Source organism: Pleurodeles waltl, chromosome 8, assembly GCF_031143425.1.
Source record: "Pleurodeles waltl isolate 20211129_DDA chromosome 8, aPleWal1.hap1.20221129, whole genome shotgun sequence".
Classification (NCBI taxonomy): domain Eukaryota; kingdom Metazoa; phylum Chordata; class Amphibia; order Caudata; family Salamandridae; genus Pleurodeles; species Pleurodeles waltl.
Window position 1 is genome coordinate 1,419,036,872 of NC_090447.1, and position 17,751 is coordinate 1,419,054,622.

At 42.3% G+C, this 17,751-nt stretch overlaps 1 protein-coding gene and 1 long non-coding RNA gene across 2 annotated transcripts in view; one reads left to right on the forward strand and one right to left on the reverse strand.

Moving 5' to 3' along the window:
* LOC138248707 (uncharacterized) overlaps window positions 1–545 on the reverse strand; it is a 38,116-nt gene extending 37,571 nt beyond the window's left edge. Inside the window, exon 1 of the long non-coding RNA XR_011194624.1 lies at window positions 453–545. This is a non-coding gene — a long non-coding RNA (uncharacterized lncRNA). The remainder of the gene's footprint in view (window positions 1–452) is intronic.
* Window positions 518–17,515, forward strand: RIPPLY3 (ripply transcriptional repressor 3). The gene is made up of 4 exons (XM_069202540.1): window positions 518–802; window positions 7,143–7,212; window positions 13,574–13,641; window positions 15,347–17,515. Exons 1-4 carry the CDS (start codon window positions 696–698, stop codon window positions 15,609–15,611), a joined length of 510 nt encoding a protein of 169 aa, XP_069058641.1. The 5' UTR covers window positions 518–695; the 3' UTR covers window positions 15,612–17,515.
* The last annotated feature ends 236 nt before the right edge of the window (window positions 17,516–17,751 follow it).

Consider the following 17,751-nt stretch of genomic DNA (forward strand, 5'->3'; position numbering starts at 1 on the left):
TTTCTCCCATTGACTTCTATTGAGGAGGAGGCAATTTCAGGCGAGCGAGACAAAATAAAGCAATTTTTGGCTTTAAAAACCTGTAATCTCCCGCCCAAATGGGATATGTTGGCGTGTATGCATGTCCCCCACTTTCCTGATGTAAAACGTTGGCATGTATGGGCCAGTCACCGAAGCCGCAAAAGTCATGAAATTTGGACCTGCAAAACTAAGCAATATCACAAGTGATAACCAGAACGGGGTAGTGACTTTAGAGGAGGCCAGCTTTTTATACACACTCAGCCAACTAGCATGACAACACACGCGACTGCAAACCTCTCGAATAATGATGGACACAAAACAATCTCCAGGACCCCGCCCACTGAATGTCAAATGAAAAACTGATCCCTCTAAAAAAAAAAAAAAAAGGCCGGCGAAACCAATTACAGTTCTTCCCTCCCCCGGCGCTGTACCTGACGCTTTGTTTACTTTCGGCGAGCGCCGAGTGGGCTTGTGCGGGAGGGAGATAAAGGATCACACCCGGCGGGGCTCACTCGGAGTTCAGGGACTTCAAGGAGCTGCACGGAGGGAAACAGCAGCGCACCTCTAAGAGCTGCAACGTGTGCTCTGAGGCTCCGGGCGGCCGCGGTCACTGCTCCGGCACCGAGAGAGCTGCAGTGGTCGTTGTTGGGGGGAACTTCTCGGAGAGAGGCGGCATGGATTCGGCCCGGTACTCCCTGAAGCTGGCGGCGCTCACCCGCGCCTGGCCCTGCGCCAGTGGCACCGGCCACACTGCTTTCCATGCCCCGGGGCACACAGAAAGGTAAGGGGGTGGGGGTTTGTGTACAGAGCGCGGGGGAGGCAGCACTTGCCAAAGCACTGTGTGCATGAACTCACCTGCACTGCTCACAGGAGGCACACACCTTGCATACAGGAGAACTGATGCCCTGGGACCTCCAGCGGGGGTCGGTCATGTCCGCAGTTTGGTAAAATTGACAAACTCGGTGATCATATGCAGGTTAGTTCGGAACAAATCAATAGAAGCAAATACATGTCACTATTAACTAGGGTCACACTGCGTAAAGTTTTGCACTAGTTTAAAAACGTAACAAATTGGTTTTGCTCTTGAAATAGAAAAGCACGAGAAATGTTGTGTTTCCATACGTAAAAAGTTAAGGCAAAGTTTTAAACAAAATCCATTCACCCCCTTTTTTTTTTTTTTACTACGAAAGCATCAAAGACCGTGCAAAATTAGTTTACATTTTTTTTCTAAAGGTGTCATTGGTTTCTCCATTTTCTTCTACACAAGGAACAAAATGGTGGTCTCGGCGTTTCCTACTTTTTTTTCACCAGTGTGTGCCCTGGTCCCCCTACTGCTACAAATGGCAGCCCAGTTGCTATACTGAAATTCGCTGTAATATATTTCTCCGCCTTGCATTCAGTTTTGGTAATACTTTCACTTAAGCGTCGACTTTATGAAAACACTCCACGTTTTCCCTGGTGCATTGCAGTTTTTTCCATATGTACTTACTAGTCAGATTAAAAATTACATTTTCAATGCCAAATTAAATTTGCACCAGCTGCCTGGTACAAAATAGCAATTGCACCAAAAGAACTGGTGCAAATTTTTACTTTTTGAAGCCGTCAGAGTATTGGTTGGTAGATGCAACTGATTGTGCTGAATTGGGAGTGCTTAGATCTACCTTTGTACCGAACTTTAACATTATATCAGACAAAAATTACATATGAAAAAAATGCATTCTGTTCTTTTTCAGTGTTTCCATAAATTAAATCTTTTAAATTACAAAGAACTGAAATGAATGATGTGATTAATTCTCTTTCAGTTCCCAGAGGGCAAGATTAGCTATCATTGTACTGATTCAATGCAGTTTTGGCAGATTAGGGAACTGAAAGTCAGAGAGATAACGCAGTTTGCCCAGGGTCATACAACTTGGTTAGAGGGGGAGATGGGATTAGAAGAACTCGGGTTTCCTTAATTCCAAAGCTTGTTTTTTAACCAGCAGACCACATCTGTTCCCTGCTTACGTCAGCCCATACATTACAGTGCACACCTGCTGATCACTATTTGAGACATTCATTCTTGGAAATTTGGAAAGACAGCTGTGACTATTGGTTTGCGAAAATACATGTAACCCTGGGGTCTGTTAGAGACAGCGGAGTAATACTGCTGTGATATAAACAAGCATTAGCAAAGCCAATTGGTCTGGCTTGGACTTTGAGTCCAGGATATAACATAAAAAATGCAAAACCGAAAAAAACGATTGCTTTATTAATTCAGTGCACCTAGGAGATAGAGATTTTAATGTGTGACAATTCAATGTACTTTTGAGATATAAGTGGTACAGCATACATGGCAATGCAGAAACTCCATACGAGGCTGGATGATGCACCACACAGCCAACGGCATTACGTGCAAGAGTGGTACTGCCCTGGGCGGAACTGAAGTCCACCTTGTGTTTAATTTAAAGAATTTATAATAGTAACAGCTATCAGTGGCAACAAGCCCAATCTAAAAACAGAGCTGGAGAATAGGCAAACTGCATGGCAGAAGTCAAAGAAATGGCCAGACTAGATTGACCCAGTGGCTCACAGCAAACATCAAACCTTCACCCTTTGTGTCATTTCAGTTTTAGTAATACAGCTTGCAGAGATTAAATTCCTGCCCAGCACTTTTGGAACAAGTACAGTTCCCAAACTGTGGTCCTGGGACCCCTGGGGGTCTGCAAAGCCTCCTCAGGATGTCCGCGACTGCTTAGAAAATTTAATAATATTAATGGATTAGGTCCCCAGCTTTCAGTAATGACTCAGTGGGGGTCCAAAGAGGTCAAAAGGTGGGGAACCACTGGGTTAGAGAGTAGCTTAAGCCAGATTCTTCATACTGAATTGCTGTCTGGACATCTCATTTAAGAAAAAAAAGAGGGCTTTCAACAAGCAATTCCATGTGGGAGTTTCCATAGTGCTTAAATCGTACTCTGGCCACTTCAGAGCGCTGGAGGGAAGCAGAAAAGGGGAGGTTATGAAAGAGAATGGGGAAGGGGGATGGAAAAAGGATGAAGTAAGGAGGTACAGAATAATTGCTACACCTATAGAAAGCCCTTTACAGCATACTGCACTTTTTTGAAAGAATTGACTCAGAACAAAAGATTTCTGGCCAGTACAAAGAATCTAAATAGGGAGGCCATTTTTCTGTTGTCTACTGTCATTGCTATACTTTTATTGCAAAACGGTTTATATAAGGGGTGTGGGCATGATTGGGTCGTGGCAGCTCATTCTATGCTGAAAGCAGCCCACCGAGAGAATGGAAAACTCCTCACCCTTAGTTTTTAAAGGAATAGATGGCATCTCACCACCAAGTTCTTCCAAAATATCTCGAGGGCACTGCAATCCTCAAACCTCACCAAACCACCCTGTGCCTCATCCACCTTCCGGCCCCCCATCGTAGCCGGTTCAGGAAACTCCTGTAAGCCAAGCTCTTTAAAGCTGCTTCCAACTGCACTCTGCTGAGAAGGAGGACCGTGACTGAAGGGTATCAGACAAGGGTTCCATCATCATCATCCGATTGGACTGTAAACGTCTCCGATCTCCTTATGATAATCATCTTCCGCGCTCTGAAGTACCAGGGACACTTAGCACTTCTAAAGCCGGCCAGTATGTCAGTCTTGTAGTTCATAATGCACTGAGCTCCTAAGGTGTCTAAAGTACTGCAGTTCCTTGCCAATGGCAAGATCATGTCTTGTAGACAGGCCAGTGGCATCTCAACATGCTAACAGTGGTACTTGGAACGGGGTACATTATTTGATCCATTGCATGGAGATCCTTCAGGTATCTGCAGCTGTGAATTCACTCTCCTACCTTAAAATCTGTTAGTTTATGGTCTGTACTCGCAGCAGGAAACCCTTCACTAGTTTAAGGGACATATGTATGAACACATTTCCCCATAGACACAGAATGGGCAAAACTGCTTGATACATCTGGCCCTAAATCCTTTAGCGTCTTTTGACTATGCATTGAATATACCTTTCTGCAACGGGGTCTCTAGTTACACATGATTCATTAAAGCAAAAAATAGCAGCAACAGGCTCCAGTAGCCATCTCCCACTGTCTTGTGTAATCCACATTGGTAGGAAATGTGCTCCCAGAGTTTTATATGCAAAACAGTGTATCCATGATGGTTTGAAAACGCAGAGGCCTGCTGATGAGATATGCACCTGATCTGTGCCTAATCTGATAATCTGAAATACTTTGACTCCTACAGTGTTGTTGACACAACCGGTTAGCCTTCCAAAGGAGTACCATTGAGCTGTGTGATGATAGCAAAAACCTACCAATAAGTCACAAGTTGCTGAAAAATATATATTTTTATAGCGTTTCGATCCAAACACGTCTAGAGTGGTACAAATTTATTCAGGACTTTTCTGAAAAATTCACATCTTTGCATTATAGGGACTTGTCCATATGCACGCTTGTTCTATAAATTATCAAATTAATGCAATAAGATTGCCTCCCGGTAGGTGCTTTGCTCAGGTTCTGCAAACAGTGACAATCAAACAGTCAGATTTGGAGAGAATCTTCGAATATGTAGTATTAGCAGGGTACTGAGACTAACAAGTTAACTTTGTTCTTAAAAGACGGCTTGGTCCAATAGTGCTTACAATTTTGCACCAAGCGAAAACCAAGGGCAAAATCTAGATTTGCTCTTTCTAACAGGCTAGGAACAGAGCTCACAGGTTGCCTTCCAGAAAGGTACGAATTTGCCATGGGACAAACCTTGGCACAGACAGATTTTGCACTTTGCTAGTTATATAAATGGATAGGGGGCAAACTAATTTCATTTCACTTCTGAAATCTGGTAGATGTGGATATATTTGAGGCAAAATCTTCATGGTCTGTTTCCTATTAATTCAGCAAACCTACTGCAAAGTCGATTCACCTCAACTTGGTTTGGGTGTAATAGATTTATGTAGTATTGATTACCAACGAAACCCTTTTTATTTCTAGGGGTGGGTAAAATTAAAAATCAACCTGCATAATAGGTAACATTAATCAGTTTGCAAGTTCATGCAATGTTTTTGATTTTTACTCATTCCCTAAATGGGCCTTACATAGTTATGCTGTTTCTTTGCAAGAAAAATGTAATGTAAAATATAAATTTTCAAGGGAAGCGGGGAGTCAAAATATTGATTTAATTTGCTGAATATATATAAAAAACAAGCCTGTTTTTAAGTGTATCCCTTATTTTTGCTGAGCAGTTCATCTGCAGTTTATGATAAAATAGGACGTTAAAATATTTCAAGCAATTTAAGATGATTTGCGCACAATTTCATTAAATGTTCAGAGTGAACATCACTTAATTTTGTATTCCTGTTATAGTTAACTCAAATGGGAATGTGGTACAAAATGGATTTGGTCCATTTGAGATGTTCCAATTTACGATGTCTGTGAGATTTCACAACTGTATACTGCGCCCCATTGTGGCATATATTTTACAAACAGAGTTTTTCTGAGTGCACTCACACAGGGACAACATCTAGTTTCTGATTTATGACACTAATACTGGAGCTTTCATATTAAAATCTTGAAAGCGCAGGCAGGAGTTGCTTCAGACAGCTGTGATTAATGTCAGCCCTGGGATATCTGCAGCTGTATCTCCCGGAATCCGCACGCAGCGGCCGCCCCCAGCAGGGCGGGTGCCCGGGAGTTGAGAGGTGAAGGCCCGGTCACAGCCGGCAGCCTTCCCAGGCCTGCTGCAGATTGACAGGGTACAGTAGGGACATGTTCGCCCTCAGGGTTCACGTCAGCGTCTAGGGCGCATGCGCTCTCCGGCTGAACAATGTGCCGATGACGGCTGTTTCCTGCCGCGGCTGAGAGATGGCCTCAGCGTCTTGCCAGGCCTAAAATACAACTGAGGAAAGTTAAATAAACACAGTCACAGCAAGTACTGTTATGTGAACTCTGTAACACTGCAATAATTTGGAGGAGGGGGTCACGCCGCCTCAGTGTTTGCATTTGCCACCCCTCCATTTCATGGCATATAAATTAGAGGCCCACATTTGTCTCACAGGCTGGCCTACATTTTTGCGTGCAAAAAGTGTCTAGAACTAACCCTATGTTGAGCAATGACACCTTAGACCAGAAATCCATCGTTTAGGTCATAAGGACAGTGAAATAATAGGACATCCACTTGCTATTATTTTCATTACTGGCTTCCATTTTGTCGAATGACTCATTATATATTAGGTTAACAGATGCAAAATTAACCCACCTCCCTTTGGGTTTTTAAATCCGCACTGTGCTACAAGTACGTAAAAAGCATCTAAGAACTTTCTGCCATGGCAGAAAAAACAAAAACAAAGACAAAAGGATGGTACCGTCCTGGTTTGCAGTCATTCAGCCTTCATAATAAGGAACTACATTCTTGCTGTGTGTTTAAAACCGCATTATATTTGTATTTATGTTGTGCCTATGTAAGCCCAATTTTTATCGCCTGTTTTGATAATGACATCAGCATTATTGACTCCTGTCTGCCTTTTTAGGTGGCTGATTGAAGGTGCTGTGAGGAGCCCAAAAACCAATTTAAGAAAAACGCAATGAACTTTGATGGCACTAATAATTCCTTTCAGTTGCAAATGCTTATTGAACGAGCTCAATTGGTGCTATTTCATAGCAGCTTATGGCATGCGCCTGTAGGCACATAAAAAGGGACTTTTTTTGCAAAGGTGATGTCATCAGCCAAACGAGGCTTACAAAATGGTCACAGAACTGGATGCCGACTTTAAATGGAGGGGACATTTTAAAATGCAATTAACAATCAAATGAAACCTGCAAAGCAGGTCACTGAAAGGAGTGCCCAAAATATCAGTTTTCAGCTTAACTAGTCTGCACTCTTTAAAATGGTGTTCATTTACATACAGGACATAATTTCTGGATAAGAAAGTTGCATTAAATTTTCCCTGAGGTAGCCATGTGAAAAAAATGTTTCAAAGAACCACACTGAACTAAATGAATTTGTGTTGAAACCAGCATGGAAATATCTCCAGAGGCTATGTGGTATTTAATGACAGACATTTTCCACGATTTCTCTGTAATTTTCGTGTAGAATGACAGGCCCAGGGAGACTAACGGCAAAGCATTTATCTTTTCAGCAACCCGGCATTATGGCGACCCTGGGTCCTCGCAGCGAGAGACGAGCGACTGGAAACCAGTCAAAGGCCGGTAAGTGATGATTGCACCAACATCTGCACCGAATAATTGTCCTTTGCAGACCGACCCAGGTCGTGAGTGAGTAGGTCCCATGTGAAGGCAGCTATTTGACATGTTATGGCCAAGACAGGTAGACCTGGTGCGGTAGGTGCTAACAGATCCATTGTTTTGCACACTAAGCAGATTGAGTGTTGAGAGTTTCTCTTTTTTTGCCACCTACATCGTCATCTTAAGGGCAGTTAAGTTTTACAAAGAAATGAACTAATCCTCAAACAGGAACTGAAAACCATTTTACCTGGTCAACTGGAATTCATGCTATTAGTACTTGAAATAATGTCAAAGGCAATGAAATTTAGGTTTCATCAGGGCTGAACCTATGCTTAGGGTTATCAAGCGGCTGTATTTTGCAGGTAATGGGTGCTTTCATAGACTCAATGAGTATGATAACAATAAAAGTACAATGTGTGTCTTATCCTACTGCAGATGTTTGTGGTTCCTTGACAGTGTAACATATATGTGCTTTATAGGGAATTTCCCTTTGATGGAAATTATTACTGACAAAGCTGGTGATGAACGTTCAGACAGTGGCTGAATGTAATCCACGTGATTTACCCACTGCAAAATTAAACAGATTCGGCTTTGTTATAGTTAGCTACCTTTGTCCACTATTGTGGGACTTGGCTTCTGTAAATCTCATTAAATTCTTGGAAAATGTTTTAAATTTCATGCAGCATGCAGCTTTTTAAAGAAAACAACTGTGAGGAAAAATAGTTAGACCAAGGAGGTTTTTTTGCAGTAGGAAAAACTATAGATTTTGACCATTTTATTTTTCCTGGTAAAACAAGTAGAACATCCTTAGGAGTTTTTTTTACTTGCTTTGCTAAAAAACCTACTACAAAGTTTGCTTCCAGGAACGGGTGGTAGTTGGATTAGCTATAGCTATAGCTGGGCAAAAAATATAATTATCTTGTAACTTTGCCAAGAACTCATGCATTTGCACAGTTGTGTTGGTTTAATTGTGCACTTGTGTAAGTTAGGATTTAGAGCTTGCATTTCTTTTAGACTCATAATGCTACATATTCTACTTTTAGTTGTTGGCAGCAATGAGCATTGCACAGAAAATGCCTGTTTAAGTACAGCTCAAAACAACTTGTCGCCCTTTGTCCATGTTGGTGCCTTCTGCTCAAATGCAACAATTTTACTCATTTTCACCAACCTGTTCTATGAGGCACTTCTTATATATTGCCTTTAATGAAATTGTGTTTAAAACAAACATTTGTGCAGAGGTCAATGACAATTCACACTTGTAGTGTAAAGGCGAGCTGGCTTTGTGTTAGAAGGCACCTGTCGAGGACAAGAGCTGCTCGTATGGAGAGCTAACACCCTGTAAAACAAACTCATTTTGAGACTGAAATAAAATTCAAACCCTCCCTATAATTCTCAAGACACTCTCATTTGGAGAGTTTTGCCCTCCTTATACTGTAATTTTGTGCTTCAGCTCTCCAAAATATTAATTTTGCCCAATACATTTTAATAGTTAAAACGAAAGTTTAGTTTCAACAGCATATTTCCCTTTTCTTATTCTCCAATAAATTTTAGTTATTTAAAGAGCGTGAAACATTTGTCATCGGAGACAGGGATCGCCTGACTATTTACGTTTTATTGTTTTCTTTTATAACTTAGGACATGATTTAGCACTCGGGGATGGGTTACCGACCGATATTCTGTCTACAGAAATGTAAATCTTATAGGCTGTAATGGGACTTCAATTTTGGCGATGGCGGGCGGGATATCTGTCACTGTTGTGACAGAGTAACCCATCTGCTGAACCCATCTGCTGAAAAGTAAAACAGGCCATTAGAGCCTGATTTAGATATTGGTGGATGTGTTACTCCGTCCAATCAGTGACGAATATCCCATCTGCCGAAATCTAAATTCCATTATTCCGTCCGCCAATATCCAAATCAGGCCCTTAATGTTTCTGTCTACTATGCACAATTGCAATTAACTGTGCAATTGAATAGTAGAAACAAAACACCACTACCGCATACCCACTCATTGATCAGTTGGGGCTGCTCTCAGATCCTATCTTAAGAAAAACACCTGACAGCACTTAATTGCCACGTGCGTTGCTGCTGAATTGTCATTGGATAGCAAAATTTGAGCATTAAGGGTTACCTCCGTGCAGTGTGTGAGGAAATCTCCCACAAACATAAGGGCAACCTCATAGGCCAAGGTGAGCTTAGGTATAAGTACATACCAACTAACAATATTGCAAAGAAGTAAATCAGTCAGCGAATGGTGTTTTTGTCTGGTCTCTTAAACTATTATTGTATTATATTTTGTTTTGCTTTGTCTGGTTTGTTCTCTTTTTGTCATTCTCCGTTTAAAAAAAAATACAGATTATAACTTTAAGTATTAGTCCTTCTGATTTTTCTAAAACAAAATGTGCTTAACTCAACTCTAAATGTGTTTGTCAAAACACAATTGCTGAATGATTCCCTTGTTTGCAGTGTTTTTTCTTGTGATGAAATCTGACCATGCCACGTGTTCCATGAGTACAACATCATGCCTGTTCAGGTACCTTTTTAATACCAGATAAATTTCACTGACCGAGTGACCGCTGGAGCAATGCCCCTGTTTTCGGACTGGTGATATGAGGGGTGTGATAAAGTGCTTGTTACCTCTAGAGTAGGGTGGCTACCTACATCCTGCAGGTCATTACGAGCACCGCTTCCAGTCTTGGACCTTTGCGTGGCAGCTGAATCCATTCTGAGTTTTGTGGTTTTGTTTTGCTTCCATTGAACTGATTAGACCAACACGCTTGAAGAAATCAATGATTTGTGGGTGAGAAGATCAGGCCTGGAAACACTGCCCGTAATGACCTTGAGAAAGGAGGTCACCCTGTACCAAAAACAACGCGCCCCGCTGGTGAGAGCTGCTTGTGAAAGTGATCTCCGCTCCTGCTCGGAAGGCCCTGTCTGCACTCTGCTATGGAAGGAAGCTTCATTGAAGCCTTCCATTTAAATGCCCCCTAATGCAGCCCATCACTCAGTGCACAGCACTCTCACTCTCTAGGGCGCTGCACTTAAACCTGGAGGCCCACCAGATAAAACCTCCCGAGAGGCCGGCTGTGCCACACGGACATTCTTTTCTTGCACTTTACAGGGAGGCAGGAAGTGTTGTTGAGGCGCTCGTGACAGAGTCAAAATGAGTTCATGCTGCAGTTTCCTGCATGCCATGCCGTACGATGTTATCTCACTGGGCCGCAGACGCTCCAGCACCGCAAACGTGTAAGATAAACAGCTCAAGTTGGACGTGTACTATGAAATCTCGCTGGCCTAAGACGTTAAAGAACACGCATTGGCAAAGGCAATAGGTTTGGCCCTTGGAAGCTGCTCCGTTAGTAATGTATTTCCGATTGCATGCATATGCCACACACTGCCTGAATTTGGTGACCACATGTTTGCAATTTTTTTTTAAAATAAACAATACCCATGACATCTCATGTGAATAGAACATTATTGGTGCTTCCTGGGAAAATGGGTAAAGGAACCAATTTCAGCGGACAGCAACATGATCCTTAATGGCACAAATGTATAACTGGTTTTGAATTACTGTAGCCTGAAGAAATAGTTTAGGCAGACAAGGTTGACTCAAAAAATAAAAAACGATAAAGCATGAAGAGAGAATAAGGCACTGGCATAAGAATTGGCCCTGACAATGAATTACACTTCTTTTTTAAGCAGAGTTTCACATATAACCAAGCTAAAAGCCCTCACTCACAGTTAGGGTTGCCACCTGACTGGTTTTCTGCCAGCACCACTGGTATTTTAATGTCCGGGCTGGTACAAATAATAAGCGAAATCGCTTAAAGCTGGTATGTCTAGCCCCTATATGTACATACTTCTAACAACACATATAAATAGAATGCACTTTTAAATGTGTGCTGGAGCTGTGTTAACAATCCCTAACTAATAATTAAAGCAAACAGAGGCAGAAAAGTCGTGTTACAAATGAATACACGGAATTCTGTTTAAAATCCTATTTAATATCATGGCCGGACCTTTGCAGACTCTTAAAACAAACACAAATCACCTACATTTTTCTCTTGGAAAGGAGGGAACCCTACTCACAGTGCAAAAGAAATGGTGGCTGAAGTTGGCTGACTCATGTTGTATGCTGTGGTGGGTGGTGAAAAATGTGAAAGAACATTGAACAGACTAATGGAGGAAGGTGGCTGACTGACCTAAAGACTTTCTATGTATACATTATTTTTGTGCAGATGAGACTGACGAGACAACTAATGTTGTGTGTAGGCCAGACCTAAAATCTAAGTTCAGGATAAACAGTTGACAACTAGGGCTAGTTGTCGGAGTTGTCTGTAATATTATCTCCCTAGCCCAAAACACCAATACAGAAAAAAAACTTCTCACAAGTGGAGCTTATAGTGTGAGGCGTTCAATGCCTGGTAATATGACACAAAAAAAAAAGAGTAACTAACAGGGGTGGGTAACCTTGTAAGATGATGTATAGTGTTACTTCCCTGGGCCTCAGTTTATTAGAGTAAAACTAATGTATTGGTTACAGGAGTCATAGAAAGAACAATGGCTCCCTTCACCGGGACCCACATACTGGGAAGCACTCAGGCTTTTGCGTTTAAGTTTTGTTACTGTTTTTCAAGAGTGGGAAATAATAGATTTCTTAGGGACACTGAAGTTGTGAGTTGAATTTATATAGCGCTAACTGCCCCTGAAAAGTCGTTAAAGTCCCTTGCAGGGGGTAGTATGCACCTCCTGCACCCAAGATTCTAGTTGAATAGTCGATTAGTAATATGTGCTTCCTTTGTTGTTCGTGGGTTACTTGGGTACATTTGTTTGTGCTCAGCCTGCCTTGCGACCAATCCTGACGCTTCTCAGAGCAGTGTCAGGATTGGCTGTGAGGGCCCAGCCAGGGATCTCCCAGGCAGACTGGAACTGTGTTGCTGAGCTGGAGAGAGCCTACTGCGCATGTGTGTTTGGCCGGCCCGAGACGGCTGGCCAAACACACATGCGCTCTGAGGGGTAATGCTGTGCACTCCCCCTCACTGCTCGTCACCCCGTGGCCCCGCTCCTTTACAAGAAAACAATAATAAACTCAGTTTATTATCGTTTTCTTGTAAAGGTTTTGCAGCTGCCGCTGTTGGTACGGGAACGAGGTTCCTCCGCCCTAACGGAGGAGGCGCCCCTCCTGTCTAGTTCGTCTACCTTCACGCCCTGATCTCTAAGGTTCCGCCACAGACCAGAGTCTGTTTTCTAATTGTTCGAGGAGGGCACCCACCTCACTTTTATCAAGACAAGAACTTGCTTGAGAGCACTTTTGATCAGCCCCTAGGACTATTAAACATGCCTTTTGGAAACACTGCTCAGCTCATGACTGTTCTGTGGCCTCCTTCACGACACAAGTTGAATTGCCACCCTCTATCCTTGACCCTGATAGGGCCTTGGCTTTTTCAGGAAAACATGTGGGCAGAGACAATAAGTTGCGCTAGTGTGCGGTGCACACCTCAGGGCCGGTATTTGTTTAGAGCTTTATGAAAATGTTTCTAGTAATAAACATGGTCATTGATGCTATAGGAGAACCAACTTTTCCTACATAGCTGTCTGTATATTTCCAGGCCCGCTAGTAAGACCCAAGAACCTGCATGTGTTATAATGATATTATACAGAGCATCATCCCATATCTCTGCCAGTTCTAAAGGCTGCAACTAACTGATGTTACTATTATCTAATTTGTTTCACGCGATTAATAAAAATGGTTTCCCTCTCACCAGAATAAATGCTTACATAGTGGCAGCGTATGGGGCGTGTAAGACACGAGGATCTGTAGTGCCTGGTTTGAGAAGTTCCATGTACATAAATAAATAAACTAGTGAATCTAACGTCGGGGCCTTGAAGGGTCACGACCCGTGGCGTAAAGAAACGTGAGCCCCCCCTTCTCCCCCGCACAGTACAAGTAAGGGCCCCCTCCAGACTTACCTAGGAGCTCTCGGGCCAGGGTACTGTGCTGGGGAAGGGGGGGCCTTGAGCTCGTGCACCCCCACCACCTCGCTTTGCGGGGGCCTATGTTACGCCACAGGTCACGACCATGAGCAGAGAACGTTATGGTAGTGTAAATATCACGCTCAGGTGCGCTGCTCCTCTCGTGTTTCATGAGCCTAGAGTAGGGTGTCTTGGCACACAACCGAATTTGCAAATTGTTTGATTTGTTGTGCACCAGCAATTGCAGTTGTTTTCTAGGTATCGAGGCTCCGGTAATAACACGTGTAATCGTGCACTGCTACTGAATATTAAAAGGTGATTTCTAATGGCGCCCATTGTTCTCGTCTCTACAGGCTGGTTCGGGTGGAGATCAAAGCAGCGCGAGATCAAAGGGGGCCCACGGCTTTCAGCATCCAGTCAGGTAAGGCCATAATGTACCGAGCGCGTGCCCGGTCTCGCCCGGCGCGAGACCCTCAGGGCCCAACCCAAAGTGCATGTCTCATGAGCTCAAGGGTGCCAGAACACAGGTAATCCACTTCATAAGGCCGCGAGGCAAGTACTACCCGTCCTGGGAAACAAAGGCACTTATCTCTAAAGCTGCGTGCAGGCTTTCCTTGTTACTTCTCAGCGAATTTAATCGACACTTTGAACAATCTCAGTTCATTTATTTGTAAATTAGGGAAATTATTTGCCACATATAGCAAATAGCGAATCGTATTTTTTTAATATTATTTGACGAAGTTACCCTTTTCCCACAATTGACTTTTCGTTTTTTTAATAAAAAATATATATATGTCCCCCCCCCCCCATTTTTGTTAAATGTAGCTTTGGGCCACTATCTACCGCCTCTGTCCTTAAGTTTCAAATTAAAACATTGCCATGCCATTGGAGGTTAACAGGTGATTGTGAATATATTTTGTGCAATCCCACACTGAGCTACCCTTTATTGTGGACGAAAGTCGTTCTTCACTTTAATTTGTTTTTCTTTCTTTTGTATTTTCCTGTTTTGATTTATCTCATGCCATTATTTACTTGAGTTTTTATATTTTAATGTCTATTAACTGAGAAGCCCTGGCCCCGGGCAGCAAAAGTTGAGCCCTTTAAGAACGAGGCTGGGACGGGAGATTTGGGGAAGAGGAGAGGCGGTGCGGGTGAGCTAGGAAGAAAGGCGTTTTTAAGACAGAATCTGTTCTGTCTGTACATAGTTATCCGCATTTCTGCAGTTGTTTCTTTAAGAGATTAGTCTGTCTTTGACCCTTGCTTTTGGGGAAGAGTAGATGGTGGTTTGATGATTAAGGAGGTGGGCTTGGGGTCCCATCTCTTGTCCGAATGTGCTGAGAGCATCTGGTGTGATCTAGTGCCTGCAATGTAGAGATGTGTTCTGGTGGCAGTTTTTTGTTTGTTTTTAAACTAGGAAGCCTTAGTACCAGCTCTGCTTCCCATGTTTGATCAAACTGTGTGATCAAGGGCAAAGGACTCTATTCATCCTCCTGTGCCTGTTTTCTTTATAGTTGAGGTTGACAGCCAGCTGCCTGAAAACGTATTTTTACCAGTTCTTTAAAATACACATTGCGTCATATTGGCTGCTTGGTGCATCATTCTGCCCCCTACAGAGTGCATGCAGTGCATGAAGGACTATTTTACATCTCAGAAGTAGTCCGAATTATCACAAATCAAGATCCATATTTACTAACACAGTTTCCCATAGTCACAAAAAGGGAAAATACCGTTTGCTACATCAGGCCCTAAACTCGTCATCTCCGAGATGCATTGTATACTGGATGCAATGCATTTTTTTGTCTTTTTTTTTCACTGCAGCAAACTTTTTAATGTTTTAGTTGGGACTCAAGTGCAGACTAGACATATTGGCTTTGCCAGTGCCTATTTCCTTTGGGCCCCTGATTTAGAATGACTGTGGAAAGGTAACTCACATTTTTGTACGCCCTGTGAAACACTAGATGTAAATTGTACTGTTTGTGTTACAGCTGAGCTCCAAGGAGAATGAGGCAATGGGCCCTCTTTTTTTGACCCCACAGCAACAATGGATTTTGTGAATCAAACACAATGACTTAAGTAGATTATTTTATGGTGCCTCCTTTTAAAATGTTGATGTTTGTCTTTGGTAGGCTCTACATGCCCAAGTCGAAGTGCCAAGAGTACCTGCGTAACACGGGGGAGAAGGTGCTGTCGAGTTTTCCTGTACAAGCTACTATTCATTTCTACAATGATGACACCGACACTGAGGATGAGGAGGACTATGAGGCCGAAGAGCAGTTTTACAGCTACTACCGGGACTTGAACAACCGCATGGGTCAGCATGCACAGGACACCACGGAACAAGATGCCGCACACACAGACCACCAGACACGGTTTCAAGAAGAAAACCAATAACTCATTCTGGTATCTTCTCCATGGAATTGTCCAGGAATTGACAACTCATTTGACTTGGCCAGGAACAGACTTCTCAGGACAGCCCAGTGGTGGAGATTTGCAGGGCCTAAAAACTAGACCCAATGACTTAAAACACACCATCACCTCTAATGTGAAAACAGAACATGCACAGAAGTGCTCACATTGTAGGTTTGCAGACATATTTTATATTCATGTTTTCCAAGCAGCTAGTAGCTTAAGTCAATCACTTAAACGGTCCTCTCTGGTAAAAAGAACCAATTAAACCGCAAACTGTGCCTTCCTGCCTCCTCTCATCGAACAAAAGGACCAAATAATGTGGATTTGTGAATGGAAGGCAGGGCCCCCAAAACTGACAATGGTGGCTGTAGATTTGAGGCCCTTAAATCTTTTTTCATTATTTATTTTTAAGTTAATTACAGTAAGAGTCTAAACGAAGAGCATCAAACGTTTTGAGTATCTTGGAAAAGTGCTCAGTACTGCAATACAAGAAGGAAAAAAAATAAGACCTGTGGCCAAGTGGCACAATTGTTGTATGAGGTTTCAGGAGACCTGAGTTGTAATAGCGGCTTCGCCGCATAACCAAACTGTGTGATCCTGAATAAATCAGTTTTTCTCTTGACCTCCATATCCTTATCCACCAGATAGGTATGCACCAAAGCAGGCTAACTGCAGTATGAAATGCTGCATGGAAGACCTGGACATTCATCAAAAGGAAGCCTTGAAACAACAACAATTTTTTGGGCTTGTCCCTTATTGAGGGTAAAAAATGGACTACCTCACAGACAATTTTGACTTGACGTTCACTACGCTAAGATCAGTTCATGGGCTCCTGGATGAATTGTACTGCAAAGGTTAGAGGTTTGTGGCTGGTTTTGAAAATACCGGATTAGGATTAAACAATGGAATTACCCGTATTTCGCTGGTGTACACTAATAATTGATTCTGATGCATGTAGCAAGGTTCAGCTCATTTCAGTTCAGTTCCGGTGTTTTGTTTCTATGTCTCCATTTATTTGTGTGTTCCTGTATCTATTTTTTTCTTTTCACAAGTGAATCCCGGTGTTCTGCAGTTTTAATCCTGTCTTCCACAGGGGCTGACCCATGATATCAGTGTTTCTTGTTTTAGGTCTTTTATGTCACGCAAAGGCCCATATCGATCCTAGGAGGGTTGTGATATGCTAATATTGTGGGCAGATTTTCAAGAGACAAAATATTGAAAGGTTGGTGCATATAGAGAGCATACATTTATTACTCTCAACTACCACTTATGCACCATAAGATATATTGCCAAGGTATCTATATGTAGAGTTAGGTATAGAAAATCTGTTCTCACTTACCTGTTGATATTTTGCCCTTCAGTATTGTGTCAAAAAAGGATGTGACAACAACAGATGCAGCACCAACCCAAGCAGAATATAAAGGAGCTCTGTGATTGGATTAGAGCAATTTTCCTTTCCAAGATTGTTGCAAGATAATTGTGTTTTAGCCAGAACTGGTGGATATTAGGTCAGCAACGAATGGTTTTTGTTAGAAGACATTGTAGATTTGAACACTACTTTTTGCACATTCTCACATCCCACAGGGCACAATTCTAAGAGCGCTTCAATATCTCCCAAAACACAGTGCTATATAAACCTCAAACTATTCACCATTCATTCATGAAACGTCCTTCCACCTCAGTTCTCCAGTATGATTTCTTTTAACCAAGCCGACAACAGTTTAGTCCATAAGTCATCTTTTCTGTATGGTCAAATCCTGAAAAGAAATGGTTAACAACATATTTCAGGTACTTTTTTACGGAATTTAAATATTTTTTTTAAAATGCTGTACATTTGTAAATATTTGAAAATAAATTTGTATGACAGACGTAGAAACATTGTGATTGTTGGGGTTATTCGTTTTGGTGGTCTGAGATTCATATGATTTAATCATGTGATTCATTTACATAACTATGAATTACAAGAATTGCATGCACATAAGGTATTTTCATACCTTCTAAGAAGCATATCCGCTTCAATTTCTTTTCTCTCCTCTCTCCCTTAATACAGGCTCTCCTCCTCATGGGCCTATGGTGATGGGTGGCTTGCCTATCTCTCCAAGAACATGAAATTGTTTCGTAA